Below are 17092 nucleotides of genomic sequence, written 5' to 3'. Positions count from 1 at the left end.
CCGCCCACGAGCCCCTGCCCTCCCCGCCCCCTGTTCTTGTAAAACAATGTTGTAGGCGTCTATTGCACAGGGTACCATTGACATTCGTAGTATTTTTATAAAATTGCTTTACACTGGTAGTTTGCACTGTAACCGCCATTGGAACGTATCTCTGATTCAGTGCATTGCGTTTGTGGTTATCACTTTGTAGGTAAGGATTGTTTATTCAAACCTTTCCAGGTAGCTTTGTTTCACGGATTTTTTTCACCTCGTTCGTAAAATTCGATTCGGTGGATATGTGGCGTCATATCCGGTTGGCTTATATCAATCACATGAGACCGAGGCCATCTGCCATTGTGCTAGCCTACGTGTAGCCGCTGACTCGCGAAAAATATCCTCTCGCTACGAGAGGATATTTTCGCGAGTCAGCGGCTACACGTAGGCTACCGTTGTGCTGTCTTGAGAAGTTTTCACCACACTTATTGTAAGGAAAGTTCCTAAAAGAAAATTGCTGGCAATATGGAACAAGACTCAAAAGGACCTGAATCTAAAGTGGACATCGTGAGAGAAGTCGCGAGTGCTCTAGAAGAGGAAGAATTTGGCAAAGATTCCCCGGAACAGAAAGCTAAAACTGCCACGAATCCACAACAACAAGAAAAAACGACAAAGCCATTCGAAAGTGCTTCATTATCCAGTACTTACTCAACAGTTACTAGTTCTATAAAGAGTCAAGAGCAGCAAAAAATGTTGCGGCCCTTAGAACCAGTTCCAACGAAATCAGGAGAGAATTCGAACATTTCATCTTCCGGGTCTAGTACCTCAACGTGGCAACAGGCGCCAGATAATACGTCGGTAAAGAGTGAATCGGTGGTGGAGACGGGCGGCATGTGGGGATGGATGTCCAATGCAGTGAGTGCGAGTTTACAAACGACTTCCTCCATAGGCAGGAATCTTGTTGAGAAAACAAAGGTAGATGCTGTACTGTAAAGCGAGGTATCTGTATCAGTGAACAAGGGGGTAGGCGGGGGAGGGGGGGAGGTTTTAGTTGATGTTTTCTAATAAGTATTAAAGCCGCATTGTCACCAGTTTACTTCCGGTCGATTGCGTAACAATATCCGATGATTTTTAACGGAAAAGACGAAAAATATTTAGAAATATTAAAAACAGTGTGTTTATTGGAAGTTTCTTTGAGGATGTGATTGATGGTTTAGAGCGGATGGCCTGTTTAATATCTCTGATTTTAATAGATTCTTTTGTCTTTTAACGGTTGAGGTTTCAGACGGACCTCCGGAAGTAAACTGGTGACAATGCAGCTTGTTATAAACTTTATTTCAGTACTGACTCCATTAGTGATGATGATGCAGATTTTTACTTAAGTACTATGGTATTTACCATGTTTATTTTGCAAAGCTTACTCAGTTCTTTCCTATTTTTCAGAGCTCTGTGGATACTGTCATAACAACGTTGGACCCAGCCATGGAGGATTACTTACGTAAGTCATTCTAAACCTGCAGTCAGAATAATTTAATTGCCTCGACACGCTAGAATATAACTAAAAGCTACTTTAATTGTTAATACGTACTGTATGAGCAATCATGTGCATTTCTCATAAATACAATGTACAATACTTGGCAAAATTTGTTAGTTAAAAAGATGACCTGGGGGTCGTTTTTCAAAACTCCCGATAATTACCGGGCCCGTTAGGGTACCGGGAGAGTTTTCGGGATACTTTTCCGGGCGGGGAAGAGCGTTTCTCAAAGCTAGCGGTAGCGTCCCGGTTGTTTACGAGTTCCTGATAAGCAAATTATAATTTTCAGAGTTAATGAATAGATTGGCTAAATAATTATTGAATATCAATAAAAATCGTAGATTTGTCGATGTCTGTAGACAACTGGTACCCCAAACACTGCTTTGGCATCGGCACTTTTCGAAAAAAGACAAAGAACAAGTAGATAAAGTCTCATTTTGTAGCAAACTTCCAATATCTTCGCAAAGTTGTTTTACATTTTTTTAGGCACACAGTGACAGCTAAATGTCAAATCATTTGACAGAAAAGAAACCTGATTGGCTGGTAGGGAATCCCATAAAATGATGTTAGCCGTGATTGGCCCACTTTTTTCCGGGCAGTGATATGGTTTCCTCAAGTGATGAAAATTTACTACAACTCGACACAACTTGAAAATGGCGAGATTTAATCGGAAAAAAGCACCAAATTGGATAGTTCAACTTGGCTAATTCTAGATGAATAGTTGATCTATGAATTCAGCTGAAAATATTAAGGAAAAACATCGTTTTGGGTATCAATTATCACATTAAAAGTAATTCCTGGTAAGTTAACGGGAGCTCTTGAGCTCCCATGAGTTACCGGGCGAGTTACCGGGATTTTTTCCGGGCCGTTTTGAGAAACACCCGTAAAGTTTATCGGGGGCTTACCGGGTGACTTCCCAGGTTTATCGGGACCCCCTGGAATCAAGAACACTCATGCCATCTACAGAACCTTAAATGTAAAGTAAAGTAATCCACTTAATTTTATGTATCTCTGTACTCAGACGACAGGGGCCAAGCAGTTAATCTCATCCTCACAACAGAAGACCCCGCAGCAGTTGAGGCAGTACGTGATGGATTCAGACAGATCTTTGAGTTGGCATTTGTTACCAGCTGTTCATCGGTGTCTAGTATCGCGCCCTTACCTGTTGGGTGTTCTGCAGGAATGAAGGGAGCTCAGCACAGGGTATCACATCTGCGGCGAACCAAGAAAGTCCAGGATGACAAGGTGTTACTGGGAATGGAAGAGTTTGTGGCTGAATTAGTGCCCGGCAAGTACGTGTAGTACCTCTCTAAGTATTTACTTTTTTAGACGCTATAGTATTTTATTACGAGGCAGCTGCACTGTAAACTCAGAAAGGTTTTGAGGGTGGCCTTAGATACTACGCCCCATTAAAAAAAACACAGAGACTTACAATTTATTTATGTAGAGCAGAGAGGGGTCACATCAGCTAGAGCCTTCTTGGTAAAATGAATTTGGTGAGTGGAAAATCTAAATGTCATTCAAAGTTGTTTCAGGATGCAGTGCATTTCACATTTATTTTAAATGCAGTCTAAAATTGTAAATCTGTATTGTTTAGTGTTGTATAAAACCTTTTCTTACCTCAACTGGTTGAATTAACTGGTTTTGCTCATTCAGCTACTGTACTCTAGCCTAGTTGCTTCACATGCTTTGTGCAACCTTGTAAACAACTACATTTTACTTAAAGGCAACCTGGTAAATAGGTACCAATGAGTAACTCAAATCCCAGTGTTACATTTTGTTTGCTTCCATTCTCAGATGGTTTAGCATGATCTGTTTGCACCTGAGTGACCCCATACTCAAGGCAGAGTTTCACACCCTATCCCAAGCTGTGGAAATTCCTAAACAGTACATCACAAAAGCTGAACAGAGCACACCCTCAAACTACAACCTGCGCTGGTCTGGACTATCGTTCACACTTGCAGAGGTTATCCTGGGGAGTGGTCACACTCATGGCGACTGGCAGTCACTACTAGGTGGTAAGTTACAGTAACCTTGATGACAGCAGGAGTGTTTTCATTAAAAGATGGTCTCAGTAGGGCATTGGCACAAGTTTGCTTAAAGCCCCTGTATTGTGTTTCATCATTACTTACAAACTCATAATATATTATACAGCAATCAGTTTGGATTCCGCCCTAAACACTCAACAACTCATGCTGTACTAAGTGTCAGAAAGCCATAGAATTGGGCCAATTTTCGTGCGGACTTTTCCTTGACCTTAGTAAAGCTTTTGATACTGTAGACCACGCGATTCTTTTACACAAACTCAAACATTATGGAATTCGTGGCATCGCGTATGACTGGTTTTCTTCCTACCTTACAAATCGAAAACAGTTCACACAAATTGGAAGCAACAAATCTTCACTGAGCTCCATCTCCTACGGAGTTCCCCAAGGGTCTGTGCTTGGTCCGGTTCTTTTTCTACTATACATTAACGACTTTAACAACTCCTCCCAAACCCTAGACTTTAACATATTTGCAGATGATTCCAATTTGTTCTATTCAAACAAAAACCTAACCAATTTAGAATCTACCGTGAATTACGAATTAAAACATATATATACGTGGCTCTGTGCCAATAAACTCTCTCTAAATATAGATAAAACTAACTTTTGTGTTATTCCATCCTCCTCAGAAAAAAGTAACTCATCCTATAAAACTAAAGATAAACAATAAACCAATCAAATCAGAAAAATACATAAAATATTTAGGAATAATGATTGATTCACATCTTAACTGGAAATGCCACATAACGGAGCTTTGCAAAAAACTTAAACGTAATCTAGGAGCACTCTCAAAGATACGTTACTTTGTCAATATTAACATTTTGAAACAACTATATTATTCACTTGTTTTCCCCCATATAACTTACGGAATTTTAGTATGGGGCAACACCTATAGTACAACACTAAAACCTCTCTTTTTAATGCAAAAACGTGCGATACGAATTATGACTTTTTCTAAATTCGATGCCCCATCTTCCCCCATCTTCAAACAACTAGGACTTCTCAAGGTTAAAGATATAGTTTACTTCCACACAGCGCTATTTATGTACCAACACCACTCTGGAACTCTCCCCACAACTTTTGACTCTTTCTTTCATATAATTTCCCACAAATACAACACCCGACTTTCTGCCAAATCTAGTTACACCCTACCTAAAGCATGCACCAACTACGGGAAATTCAACATCCGATTTAGAGGTGTACAAATTTGGAACGAACTCACCCAAAATGACAAAGACCTAAATATGAAATCCTTCAAAAAAAAATTATCAGACGACCTGGTCGCTACCTATTAACCCACCCACATCTTCACCTGTAACCCATACTATCACCTAATTCTTGGCCATATATTCCTTCCTTTTGTTTTTGTTTCCGCTCTGCTTGTACCAGCTTATATTCTTGTCGTATCCTTGTCGTGTCTCTATATCTGTGTTTTTCTCGTACATTCTTGCTTATGCACACAGCCTCCAGATCTCCAAACTAGGATTTTTCCCTAACATTTAAGTGCACCGTAGCCCGTTTAGCTCTCAAGCTATTCTAGGGTGCCCGCACCGAAGTATTGTCCCCCTTGGTATGCAACTCTAGGTTTTTTTTTTTTTTTTTTTCTCTCCTCTCCCTATCAATAAATATATGAATATAAAAAAAAAAAAAACAACCTATGTAACACTTAATTTTGTGTGCAAATAAAAGATGTTTGTTTGTTGTTTGTTTGTTTGTTGTTTGGAAGCATTGTGATTTGTTCCTCTCTTTATGTGCTACCACCCCTACCTCTTCTCATTTCTTACATTCCCATCTTGAAAAATACCAGAGGGGATCCAGGGATGACCACCCCTTTCACACACAGTTCACCTCTGATTATTCGAACATCCATGGGATAAGTGGGAGATTCAAGTTATCAATTTGAGTCACTTGACGTAAAAAATATTAGGAAACTAATTTTGGTAGTGTTTTGAATGAGAGAACCTCTGCTCTCACTGTCCTACAGGCCTTGATTGAATGCATGTTTCTTTCGCTGGTGCCGTAGATGCAAATCACACCTCAGTGTTCTGTAAGGGCACCAAGGCAATGGCCAATCTTTTTGAAAAAAAAATAGAGATTTTTGGGACAGCAGTTAATGTAGATATCATTTTATTTTTAGTATAGATTTTTTAGTGTAGATTAATGTGTAAAAACTTGCGTTTGTTGATCTGTGTTTTTTATGGTTTTTTATTAAATAATTTTTGTCTATTATTTAACAATTTTAAAATTATTTTTGTCTATTTTTTCCATTATTTCAGGTTGTTCAAGAAAACAGATTTTAACAGTAGCGGCACGAACTCTTGCAGGACAATATCGGAACAAGCTGAACGAGACTGCAGAATCTGTCATGGATAAGGCAATTGTGTTATGAAAAGCATAGAGAACACCCCTCACGCCAAGATGATGTCACCGGCCTAATGCTGCCTGATGGGACAACAAATAGATGTAAACAAAAAAAACAAGTTTTTCAGGAAACAAAGTTTTCTCTTTTTTTTGCAGAGTTTTCAAAGGGCAAAGAATTTGTAATGCTATGATGCAAACGGGTAATGACAAATTGAATTTACACACCTGATTTCTCAGTTATCTCTTTGAATGGAGCAAGAATATACCTATATAAATGCCCGAGTAACCATACGTGCCTTTATGTGCTCACTGGGTTCTTGAAGCATTATGATAGAATGTGCTGTTCTTTTAGCCTGTGTAGTAAGCGTTTCTCTGAGGGTTTCGACTGGTCATTCTCTTCTCTCGCTTCCAATCTCCACGTGAACCCTAGCCTGAGTATCAGGCTTTTTAGTGGGGGGGGGGGGGGGGAGGAAAAAAGGGGAAAAAATCCTTCTTCTCTCCCCAGTCCCCCTTCCCCTGAGTGAAACCCGACAGAAATGCTACTTCTAAGCAGGCTATTCTTCTTTGGAAGGAGTAGGTCAGCAGTTTTATAAAGTTTGCATGATTTGTATTAAGGTCAGAAAGACAGAAATAGAAGATAATTTATGTAAAAGAAAAATTAGTACAGTTAAAAATACAAATGAGGAGCAAAAAATATATGTGTATGTTGGCAATACCTTTGTTGAATACCTTTGTTGAAAATCGCTTAGTTCAAAATACAAGACACAATAGAATCCATGCAGTCTAAAACATTGCGGATTTCAGGGGTATTTGTTATTTATTAGACAATATGATGTCACTTAGTGGAAATAAAGAAATAAACTTTTGGTTCTCAATAGACGTGCTATTTGTAGAGAAAACTCAAAATCATAAGCTAAATCACAATGGTATGTGACATGTGGTATGTAGCCAAATCCGACAATAAACGTCCTGTGCAAAGGAAAAAATCCCTTTATTGTTCTTTCGGAGGTGGTTAGATTTTTATCCGAGAAACCCCCCCCCCCCCCCCCCCTGAAAAATTATGTCCACTTTTTCGGATTCCGCATCCCCCTCCCCAAGAAAAATCCTGGGCCGGTATAGCCTTAATTTTGTTTCTGTCTTGCTTGCCGTGACAAGACAAAGCGTTTCTAATATTTTTTTTTTACTATTTTAGAACTAGCAATCTTCTTTAATGGTGTGAGATCCAGTATTTTAAATCTTATTACTAAGGTTGTGAACTCACCTTTATGTAAAATTCAAGCGACAAAATACGTTAAAAGCCTTGGCCTGTTTTCATTTGCAAACACTTTGATAGTTCAAAGTGTATGCAATGCGTTGACCATTCACAAAGCCGTTTCAAAATGTATTCCGTTAAAATTCAAAGCTTGATTAACTGGGATGAGAAGCGATTTTAGGATTTTGGGTATTGTTGAAATCGCAGTTAAAAAGAAAACTTCCGTGTCTTGTCATGCTACTCTTAATATGAGAAATTTATTGCGCATGCGTAGTTCGGTGCGAATGTCTAGAAAATCAGAAATATGAGATTTGAAGAAAAGAAACCCACTAAGCGAAAAACACAAATCCCTTACCCATAAAAAAAACAGGTTTTTATTGAAGAATTTATTCTTTTTTTTTTTTCATAAACTTTGCTGTCCCACATGCGCGCGATCTCGGCTATGTTGTAGTCGAGTTTCGGTAGTTCACCAAACTCCGGTATTGACCTTCTGGTTCAATAGGGAGTTGATGAACGGGTTACTCTCTGTCTGTCAGAGACACGTGCGCCCTTCCTTGTTACGCATAGACACGTGACCCTTCTGATCCCATACCCGATGCCATGACCAATCAGAAATTTCGTTTGAAAAGGGTTAGATACGTTGTAATGATTCTGTTTGTGCCAACCGTCATGGCGGAGCTCCAAATAAAACATTCTTATCAGGCGCCAAACGTAACAAAACTCATTTTCGCACTATAGTATCAATTTGACAATCAAGTTATGCCAAACTATCCGTTCAACTATTGAATAATAATTGCAAGCATATGAATTCACAAGAGTATGCAAAAAAACTTTGCTAGTAAGTAAAGATTCCGTGAGTTTACAAGTTCCATGCAAGTATAAAAAATCCATGCAAGTATAAAAAATTCCGTGCAAGTATAAAAAACCATGCAAGTATACAAAATCCATGCAAGTATAAAAAAAATCCATGCAAGTATAAAAAACCCATGCAAGTATAAAAAAATCCATGCAAGTATACACAATCCATGTAAGTATAACCATCAAAAAGATTGTCACGTGATGTGTGACGTTATCATAAATATGAATACCTTATAAAAATCATCGTATGACAACCCAATTTGGTAGGTGTCAGCAGGGGTCTATAAAATTGGTCACGTGTGAAGTAATCGACTAATAATAAAATATCCAAGTATATAAGGATACGTGAAAATTCTTATATTGATAATTTCGCAATATGAATGCAATAAATTATCCTTATTATTAATATCGTCAGGCAAAAGATGTTATGTAGCTTAAGTAGGTGTTGATAGTGTAAAAAATAGCATAAAAAAGCAATCGTAAAGCATCATATTGGAATTATGGAGTAATACGTGCCTACGACACCCGCCGCTTACCACAGGTATCCCGTTTATACATCGACGGACTATTTTACTATTTTGATTTTGGGCCCATTTGTTTCTTATTCTATGTCCTTTCTCTTCAATTCTTAGAAAATGTTGGATACTTGTGTGTTTTCTGAAAAGCATAAATTCTGGCTAGCGAATCTATGTTCACGCTTTATTGCACCTCTTTATTTATTGTGCCTAAAAATACACTGCCTCTAAAATAAATGTGCACTTTTTGGGCTGTTTTTTATTTCAAAATAGCCCACCCTCCCTCTGGTTGTTAAAATTAAATCATTATCCTTTGGTTCGTTCTCGCTGGGAGGCACGCGAGCAATTAGCCGATTTTCACTGAACGCAAGAGATTACAAACCGTTGAACTTCTTGGGCTTGGATTTTCCCCATTCTCTCACTTATGCCGCGCATGCGTCCCAGTGAGAACCAACCTATACAAGTGAGAAATTTCTTCGACTTACAAAACTATTCTCATCTATATTTGTCTCCACCCGAATATAGAGTGTTCTGCTCTTTTCCAAGAGCTCCCTCGCTGCGCAAGCAAGTTCATTCCACGTGCCCTCTCGAATGTGATCCCGCGAGAACTCACGTGGGTCCAAACGCAGAATCCGCGAAGCACAGCGCGGGGAAACGCTTACTTCGATTGTTGATTTATTGGAAAAAGTGAGAGTAATTGGTTTAAAGAAGTGCGAAATTGAGTAACCATAATCGACATAATTGTACAAGCAATACGTACACTGCCCGTATATGCCATTTTGATCTTGTTCAAGTGCACGCGTACAACTTGCACAACCAACAAACGTCAAGCCCCGAAACACTGCACTATTCAGATCTTGCTCTTTGTCTACCTTTACTAACCCATCACTGCTACTAAACACTATTCTAACTATGACTCCTTCTACAACAGCTGTGCCATTAAAATTCTCATCCAGGAGCTCTTGCAGATTTTCAAACCTTGTGGCTGTATTTTTAGAAAATAGTGCTGACACCGGGTCCTGATTTGGAATTAGAGTCTTGGTCGACTTGGGTGTGGTGTGTAGGGTGAAGGCGTCAATTGTTGAGTCATACGTAACGGCAAGGTACTGCAAGTCCCATACACACCCCACCCCCCTTTGCAGTGCTGACAGCCAGTCGGCCTGTCTACCCCATAGGCAAGCGTCAATAGTTTTTTGCTCCGCACCTTCCAACACTAAAATAATAGTAAATATTGTTTTTGAGTCTGGTTTTACAACCTGCATCAAACAAAAGACTGTTTAGAGAGCTAACAATTAAATTACCTTATCGGTATGCATTCATCACACAATGTGAATTAAATTCACCAAAGAATTGGGATCTCGTTACTTAATTATACAAAAAGCAAAATAAAGAAATTAGCTAAACTGTATTTTCAAAAAACCTCATGCTATTTGGCATCAAGAGCATTTAAGGTAACTGCTTTCTTTAGAGAGCGAATAACAAGGAAATGATAGTTTAAGTCAGAATGTTAATTAGTGTGGAAAGGATGCCCAAACAGTTCAAACTAGTGCACAGAAAAATACCTTACCTGCAACAAGCTTAGGAAGTCGTTGGTTGCCATAGGAATACACACGTTTTGGATTCTGGTAAAGAATCTTCACCAGCTTGCCTTTAAAGTGTACAAGACTATTCCCTCTGAGCTCATCAATACTTCTATGCCGCACCTCGACTGGGTATGAAAGACTAAACAGATACCTGTGGCTTCTTCTTGCCCATGACATCAACTGGTCAATTCTCGTCTGTGACACCAGTTTCAACCAGTCAGAGGGCAAGGGCATCTCTGGCTGGTGCAGATTATAAAGACTTGACTGATACGTTGTCTGGCCAATATACTCATCTTTCCATTTCTCAATTTTGACAGATGTCATGACAATAAATTCTCCGGTCTTAACCCTTTCAGCCCATTTTGAGGCCTCCCTCCACAGTGTCAACCTGAAGTAAGGCTTGGTCTCATCTGCAACAACGATGGATGATAGTGCAACAAACCTACCAGCATTCACTCCAGATTTCATTTGTATTTCTCTGATAGGGTTTACTTGTAGTACCACACATATAATATTGCTGAGTGACATTCCAAGCTTGAAGTCTATCAAAGAAGTAAGTTTCTGAGCTATGTCTGGCAATTTGATTTGCAGAAAATCAGTGTGAGCTGTTGTAAAATTTTTCAGTGGTGACGGTGAAGATGATGAAATAGAGCTACTTGTCAAGGATGAACTTGTTAATGACGTTGATGATAACGGTGCTACTGACAGTGACATTTCAACTGTTGTAGTGTCACATGTGAATTTAGAAATGTTCTTCTCTGCATAAACTCTTAGAGACTGTTGTGTGTACGCATCATCTTGTGTCATTTGATGCACTTGGTCTACTTGACTATAAAGACTTGATCTTCTTGAAATAGGGTTACCATTTTTTCCCTGATTAGAATTTGCAGGGCTATCTTTTGCACATTGTAGAAGCATTTGACTTGCAGCTTGTATTTCATCATATTCATTTTGCAGCTGAGCATCTAGATCTTTTATACCTGCTTGCAGCACATTTCCTGTAAACTCACTCTCAAGGTAACAGTGGACAGAGTCTTGAATTTCTTGTGGGTTGTAATCTAAGAAGAGGGAGCTTTCAGAGGTATCTGCACGTAAGCTATCAGCTATTCTAAGATGGCCCCCATTAAAACAAAAGTCTTCCCGGAGCCATTTTACTTCTTGTTTAACCAAGCCTGAAAAAATAACAATTAATGTTATTATAAATATATAACATAAATATCTCTGGTATCTTGATCTTAATCAAAAGTGTGCATAGCAAAATTCATTATACTGTTTTTGGGGCCACAGACTATATCTGTGGGACGGAGGGGGGGGTTGTTTAGATAAGAATTGGGGTTGCTATACCATCGTCTTCCGTCAATGATATTAGGCAGAATTTCAGAACAGAAAAGGTATTGTTTTTTTTAATTGAAGTTCTGTTCACAGATTGGTAGAAACAAGACTAGATGATGTAAATGACAGGGTTCCTAAAGAAGCCATGCTTAGGAAAAACAAGCGTTCTTTGCTAATGCCCTTGCCCAAGTCTCGATATAGAAAGTGGCAAGTAACGATGATTTGTGAGGGTATTCTAATGAGCGGCCATCTATGCTTGCATCAACCTAAAATTACCTTCGATAAACAACCGTCTTTTTGTTTTCTGCAAATTTAACGGCGGTGGAAGAAAAACAAGAATGTGTGACCAGCTTTTCCCCGCGGCGTCCGCCATGTCTGAGCCCGCATATTAGCAGCGGTGAACTCTCACGAAACAGGCGCGTGGTTATAGTGCTCAAATAATTTGACATGAGCCGCTGATCCCAAATTGAATGTTATAGTATAGTTTTGTTTTTATCACAGCTAAAAAACACTTGATTTGAAAAGTATGAGTACGAGGAAGGGAAACAATTCTAAAAGAGCCCAAAAGTTCCAGAACACATCAGCTTTCAAGAATAATCTCCACGATAGTACCTTAAAACAAAAACAAATTAACGGATTTACCATATCTGGAGTCTGCGCTAGATGTCAAGAAACCATAGACTGGAAGAGAAAATACAAAAAATACAAGCCGCTCACAGCCCCTAAAACATGGTGAGACTTAGCGTGTTGATTACTGCTTCTCATAGTGCTGATCTGATTGATGTGTTTATGAATATTATCAGTTTTTTAAATGTTTACAATTTGCACGTGGTCATACATATTAAGTATACAACACTGTCTCAGCAATTCAATAGTAAGCATAAAGGTTTTGAATTTGAATGTGTATGCTGTACTTGAATCAAGCGCTTGAACCACTTTTACTCATATATAAATCAAAATAGATCTCATTTTATTTGTCTCCCCTCAAATAATCCACGGATGCATGTCATGAAGAATACTGCAACTTGGCTCAATTTTCGCATACTGTACATTTAGTGGAAATAACTGGAAATGTGTCCATAGGGAAAGTTTGGATTATTACAAGGAGTCCATGAAAGCAGGGGTTTCAGTGTTAATAGGTCTGTATTGGCAATTTTTACTCCAAGCAAAACAATTTTTGTCAGTGTTTGTCAATATTTTGAGTGGTGAGCTGAAACTTTGAGGATATTTTAAGGCCAAAATTTATCAAGCTTTTTCCCCAGCATTTGTCCCTAATGGTGTACATATAATAGCGTGTTTTATTTTTCAGTGTCAAGTGTAAACAGAAAACTATCAAACATGCCTACCACACACTGTGTACGCCATGTGCACAGGCTGCAGGTGTTTGTGAGAAATGTGGGAAAAATGAAGAAGTAGTAACAAAGTAAGAAAATTATATGGATAATGTCACTTTTTCTTTTCATTCCCCACATTTCTATACCCTTTATATACCTTTGTTATATTTTCCTCTGCAGTATATACACTCAACAGCTCTTTATCCCTTAACCCATTGTGTTTGACTACTGCATGATTACATTAGGTAAAAACATTTTTGAACATACTGTACAATATGCACGTGGGTTGTTCCTCCCTTCCAGAATTTTACCAGTCAAAGCATTACTTAAAAAATTATGACTAACCTGACCAGTTTTAAACTGTAAAAAACTGATATATGAGCTGTGTAGAAAGGGGAGACATTAGCTTAAGCACTCCACCCATCTCTTACTGTACATGATACTTTGCCATTCTGTCTTTGTAATTCACCTCTTTTTCATGATGCATTTCTACAGTAGAGACCCTCTATCAATATAGGCTACATACCAGAGTGCATATTTGAAACCATAATAAAAACTGAGGAGCTTGTTTACATTCTTTACATTTAATAACCGAGTTCGCCTGGTATTAAAATGGAACCTCGATTTATTGCCAATCTACTGTACATCAAAAGGCTTCTATTCAGTTTGATAATTAATCATTTCAGACCAGGGATATCTGCTGAGGAGCAAGCAGCCCAAGATGCCAAACTCCAACAGGAACTAAGGACATTGAGTGAAAGGCAGAGAAGTAAGGGGCTTATTTATATTATGAGTCTTAAACAGAATAATGCTTTTGTTCTAATTATTGTTTTTATAGCCACTAAATATAGTGGTACCCCGGAACCCGGGGTGATGAGGTCAGCATGATAAGGCATGAGCAGTCAAAGCAAGGCCCACCTCCACCACATTGTTTCGCCTCCTTATTGCACCTCATTTGGGCACCCTAGGTACCAGAGGCTCGAGCTTCACTCCAACAACAAGAGCCGTAACAAGCAATGTTAACATTTCTTCAATCAAGTATCCACATTTTAATATCTTTTCTTGAAAGACAGCCACTAGTTGATTGCTGAGCACAGCGCTGGTAGAACTTGAAAGCACAAAGACTTCCCCCATCCTGTTGGCAGTGCCACAAACACGTCCTTTCCTCCAAAAATCCAACAACAGCCTTATGCTGTTTAGCCTTAAAAGCTTCTATATGCAGAAATTGCAATTTGAGTGTTCCCGAAAGAGCATTATCTATACATGTCCTTCGTTATTTATATCGGCGGCACCATAGCTGTTGTGAGAAACTTCAGGAAAAAAATACGGTTTTGTGAGTTTCAAGATCACATGTTATGAATAGACAAATCACAAACTGCCATCAGGGGATTATAACCAACCAGCCAATCAGCTCTAAAAAACATTGATTGAAGAAATGCGTCCAGAGGCTTGTCGCTTCGCTCCTCATAGTCAGTACAGGGCACATGGTAAACAAACTGGAGACTCTGGTACCCAGGGTAGCATTTGAGTAATAGAAAGCGAAATGGCTCTTAGAATTATCTGATCTAACTAAAGACTAAATGTCTCTGTTTTGCACTTGATGGTATGCTGTGCACAATCACATATCTAAAGTTACCTAACCATAAGTTTACAATGCAAATACATTTTTGTGTGATGGATCGGGTATACTATGCGTTTTCTGCCAGTCAAGCCTCTAAAAGCAAATATGATCATAACTGCAAGGCATAAAGGGTTTGGTGCCTAGAGTCCAAGTGATAGCAGTTGCTATGAAATTATGGTTAAATAAAGTTAGCAGCATTGTGTCCACAATTCGACAAATCAGACGTTAAATAGTTTCATAATTTACTGAAAAAATATTGCACCTGGTCAGTTTTGTAATACCCTCGGAGGATTAGGACAACAAATTCAGAAATAATTAACTTTTAAATGTTTATGTCACCACAGAGGGGTCACTTGACACTTGCTCCAAATTGAGAGTTCCACTCTTGGAACTTGTCTTGTTCCTGTCAGTGATAGCGATTTGCTTATTCCAGGGACGTTTTTTAGACACCTGGAAAAAGGAGAAGGGAGCGGTGGAGCTTCTGTTAGCAGTACACAAGATGATGACAGTGATGACGATATGATGGAAGATCATGACCAACTTAATGATGAATGTGAAAGCTGACAGATCTGTAATTCAGTTATTCAGCAATCAGTATTCATTCTAGGCCCTTCGCTAGTATAAAGTAATCCTTGGGGGGGATTGGGTACGCAGTACGCAGCGGCTTTGTCTCCTATTATCTTTGTTCTACAAAGAAGTTCTTTTGTCTCTATTCTTCTCGTTCTTTGTGTCGAGGTGCGGATATTGTTCATTTGCCCAATCAAATTGCAGCTTCTAAGAGCTGCGTACTGACCCATTTCGAAAGGGGGGGGGGGAGGTACCTGGTTTTGACATAGAGTGCAGATAAAAATGATACAAATAGTTTAAAAATATATATATATAACATATTTTATTGTTCAATCGCTTTATACATGTAACACTTTTATGTAACACTATCAGGCCTTACCTTTGTCCCAGGCCTTACCTTTGTCCCAGGCCTTACCTTTGTCCCAGGCCTTACCTTTGTCCCAGGCCTTACCTTTGTCCTAAGCCCTACCTTTGTCCCAGGCCTTACCTTTGTCCCAGGCCTTACCTTTGTCCCTTTGTCCTGTCGTGTGCGTTTGTTTGCGTGCTTCACATCCCATGAGAATATCGACAAAGGGATTGCAGTTCTAGATTGAAGGTGACTTGGTGAGAACGGAAAATGTTACAAAGGCATAGCAAAACAAAAATGCCGAGCCAGAGCTGTACAGGACCCGAAATGATCCCAGGACCCGAAACGATCCCAGGACCCGAAATGATCCCCAAAAGTACCCCAACTGATCCTCGGACCCGAAACGATACCGAGGAGTCCCCGAAATCAACCCCAAGGAATTGCGGTAATGGACAAAGGGAAAGCAGAAGAAATACTAGTAATTCTTGAAGCATAATTAAGGGTTAACAGCGACTCGATTTCTAAACAACGTGACTTAAAAAATATTAAATTCCAACACAATACTTCTATTTATTACATTGCCCGGCGTAAAACCCATAAACAGAGTCCAAAACAAATACACAACCTTAAATTGCTACTGAAAGGAATACAGCATAAACATAGTACAGCTTTCTATGGCCCGCTTTCCTCAGATCAACCAAACTTTTGACCTTCCATCACACAAACATTTTGCGGGTTCGACACATGACTCTGACACTATAAATCTCGTTTCCGGTAAACATCACCCCTAAAAATTATTATTCATTTGACAACAAAACATGTATTTCACCAAGAAATCCTTGTTCACACGAGCGAATATTTACCGACACATTTTAGGCAGCCGGTTTGGCCGAGAAGATGGAATGACAAAAGCACACTGAGTAATACACTCGAACAACCCTTCTACTACCGATGCAAAATATTAAGAGGATGTGGCTTTTGTTGAAAGCAATATTATGTGGGTTTTGAATTTCCTCATGTAGTCGTGTGTACACCCCGGCATGATCTCATGATATGATAGGTCTTTTATTCACCGAAAACAAACATGCCAAAAAATAACTTTAAAACATTTCGCTTCCTATGAAAAGCGGCATGCTCACGTCGGAGGAAACCCGAAATCGATAAAAGCCAATTTTTTCCAATAAAAGGCGCCTGTAGACGAGGCTTTGATTAACTGTCATGGGACGATTTGGGTCCACTTGACAGATTTGTGAAAGCAATTTAAATTTCAAAAACCCGATGAAAAAGGGAGAGACTTACTGATTGACATAAACTAAACTAGCCATCCAGAGAGGCAAAGAAATGCTTGAGTTAAAGTAGCCGCCTTCGCAGGCATCTCGAGTGTTTTTTTTTTTGTTTGTTTGTTTGTTTGTTTGTTTTTTTCTTACTTTCAATATTTGAATGAATTGGGCTTCCTTTGGGGGACAAAAAAAATAAAATCCCTGCCGACACAATCGGAGCGATCTGCGCATTTTGCTCGCGCATGGCGTAGATCAAACCTAAGTAGGGTAGGGAGCTTTTTTGTATGCCACGCTCCCTTTGTTGAGGGAGCCCTGAATCGATAAAAGCCCTTGTTCCCCAATAAAAGGCCCAAAACACTCGAGACGCCTGCTAGAGTGCAAGTACGACGGGATCCCTCTAGTCATACACTTCGTGCTAATCAAAAGGGTTTCTTTCATGGTGATGGCATTGGTGGTCACGGTAGCGCGCGTCGGCACAAGCCAGCCATATA

At 39.2% G+C, this 17092-nt stretch overlaps 3 protein-coding genes across 3 annotated transcripts; 2 read left to right on the top strand and 1 right to left on the bottom strand.

Annotated features, from left to right (window-relative positions):
* The first annotated feature begins 378 nt into the window (after positions 1-378).
* On the top strand, positions 379-6788 carry LOC5510396 (protein PRRC1). The gene is made up of 5 exons (XM_048727650.1): positions 379-948; positions 1417-1471; positions 2529-2799; positions 3305-3525; positions 5829-6788. Exons 1-5 carry the CDS (start codon positions 499-501, stop codon positions 5939-5941), a joined length of 1110 nt encoding a protein of 369 aa, XP_048583607.1. The 5' UTR covers positions 379-498; the 3' UTR covers positions 5942-6788.
* A 1863-nt stretch (positions 6789-8651) lies between these two features.
* Positions 8652-11861, bottom strand: LOC5510395 (shieldin complex subunit 2). The gene is made up of 3 exons (XM_032379526.2): positions 11730-11861; positions 10106-11293; positions 8652-9751 (listed from the first exon to the last, which is right to left on the bottom strand). The coding sequence occupies exons 1-3, from the start codon at positions 11824-11826 to the stop codon at positions 8994-8996; spliced, it is 2043 nt and encodes a 680-aa protein (XP_032235417.2). The 5' UTR covers positions 11827-11861; the 3' UTR covers positions 8652-8993.
* A 4-nt stretch (positions 11862-11865) lies between these two features.
* Positions 11866-15295, top strand: LOC5510394 (uncharacterized protein C9orf85 homolog). The gene is made up of 4 exons (XM_001630821.3): positions 11866-12185; positions 12763-12876; positions 13474-13556; positions 14842-15295. Exons 1-4 carry the CDS (start codon positions 11980-11982, stop codon positions 14970-14972), a joined length of 534 nt encoding a protein of 177 aa, XP_001630871.2. The 5' UTR covers positions 11866-11979; the 3' UTR covers positions 14973-15295.
* The last annotated feature ends 1797 nt before the right edge of the window (positions 15296-17092 follow it).

Source organism: Nematostella vectensis, chromosome 5 (assembly GCF_932526225.1).
Source record: "Nematostella vectensis chromosome 5, jaNemVect1.1, whole genome shotgun sequence".
Taxonomy (NCBI): domain Eukaryota; kingdom Metazoa; phylum Cnidaria; class Anthozoa; order Actiniaria; family Edwardsiidae; genus Nematostella; species Nematostella vectensis.
The sequence above is the reverse complement of the archived record's forward strand: the minus strand, read 5'-3'. Positions and strand labels throughout refer to the sequence as shown.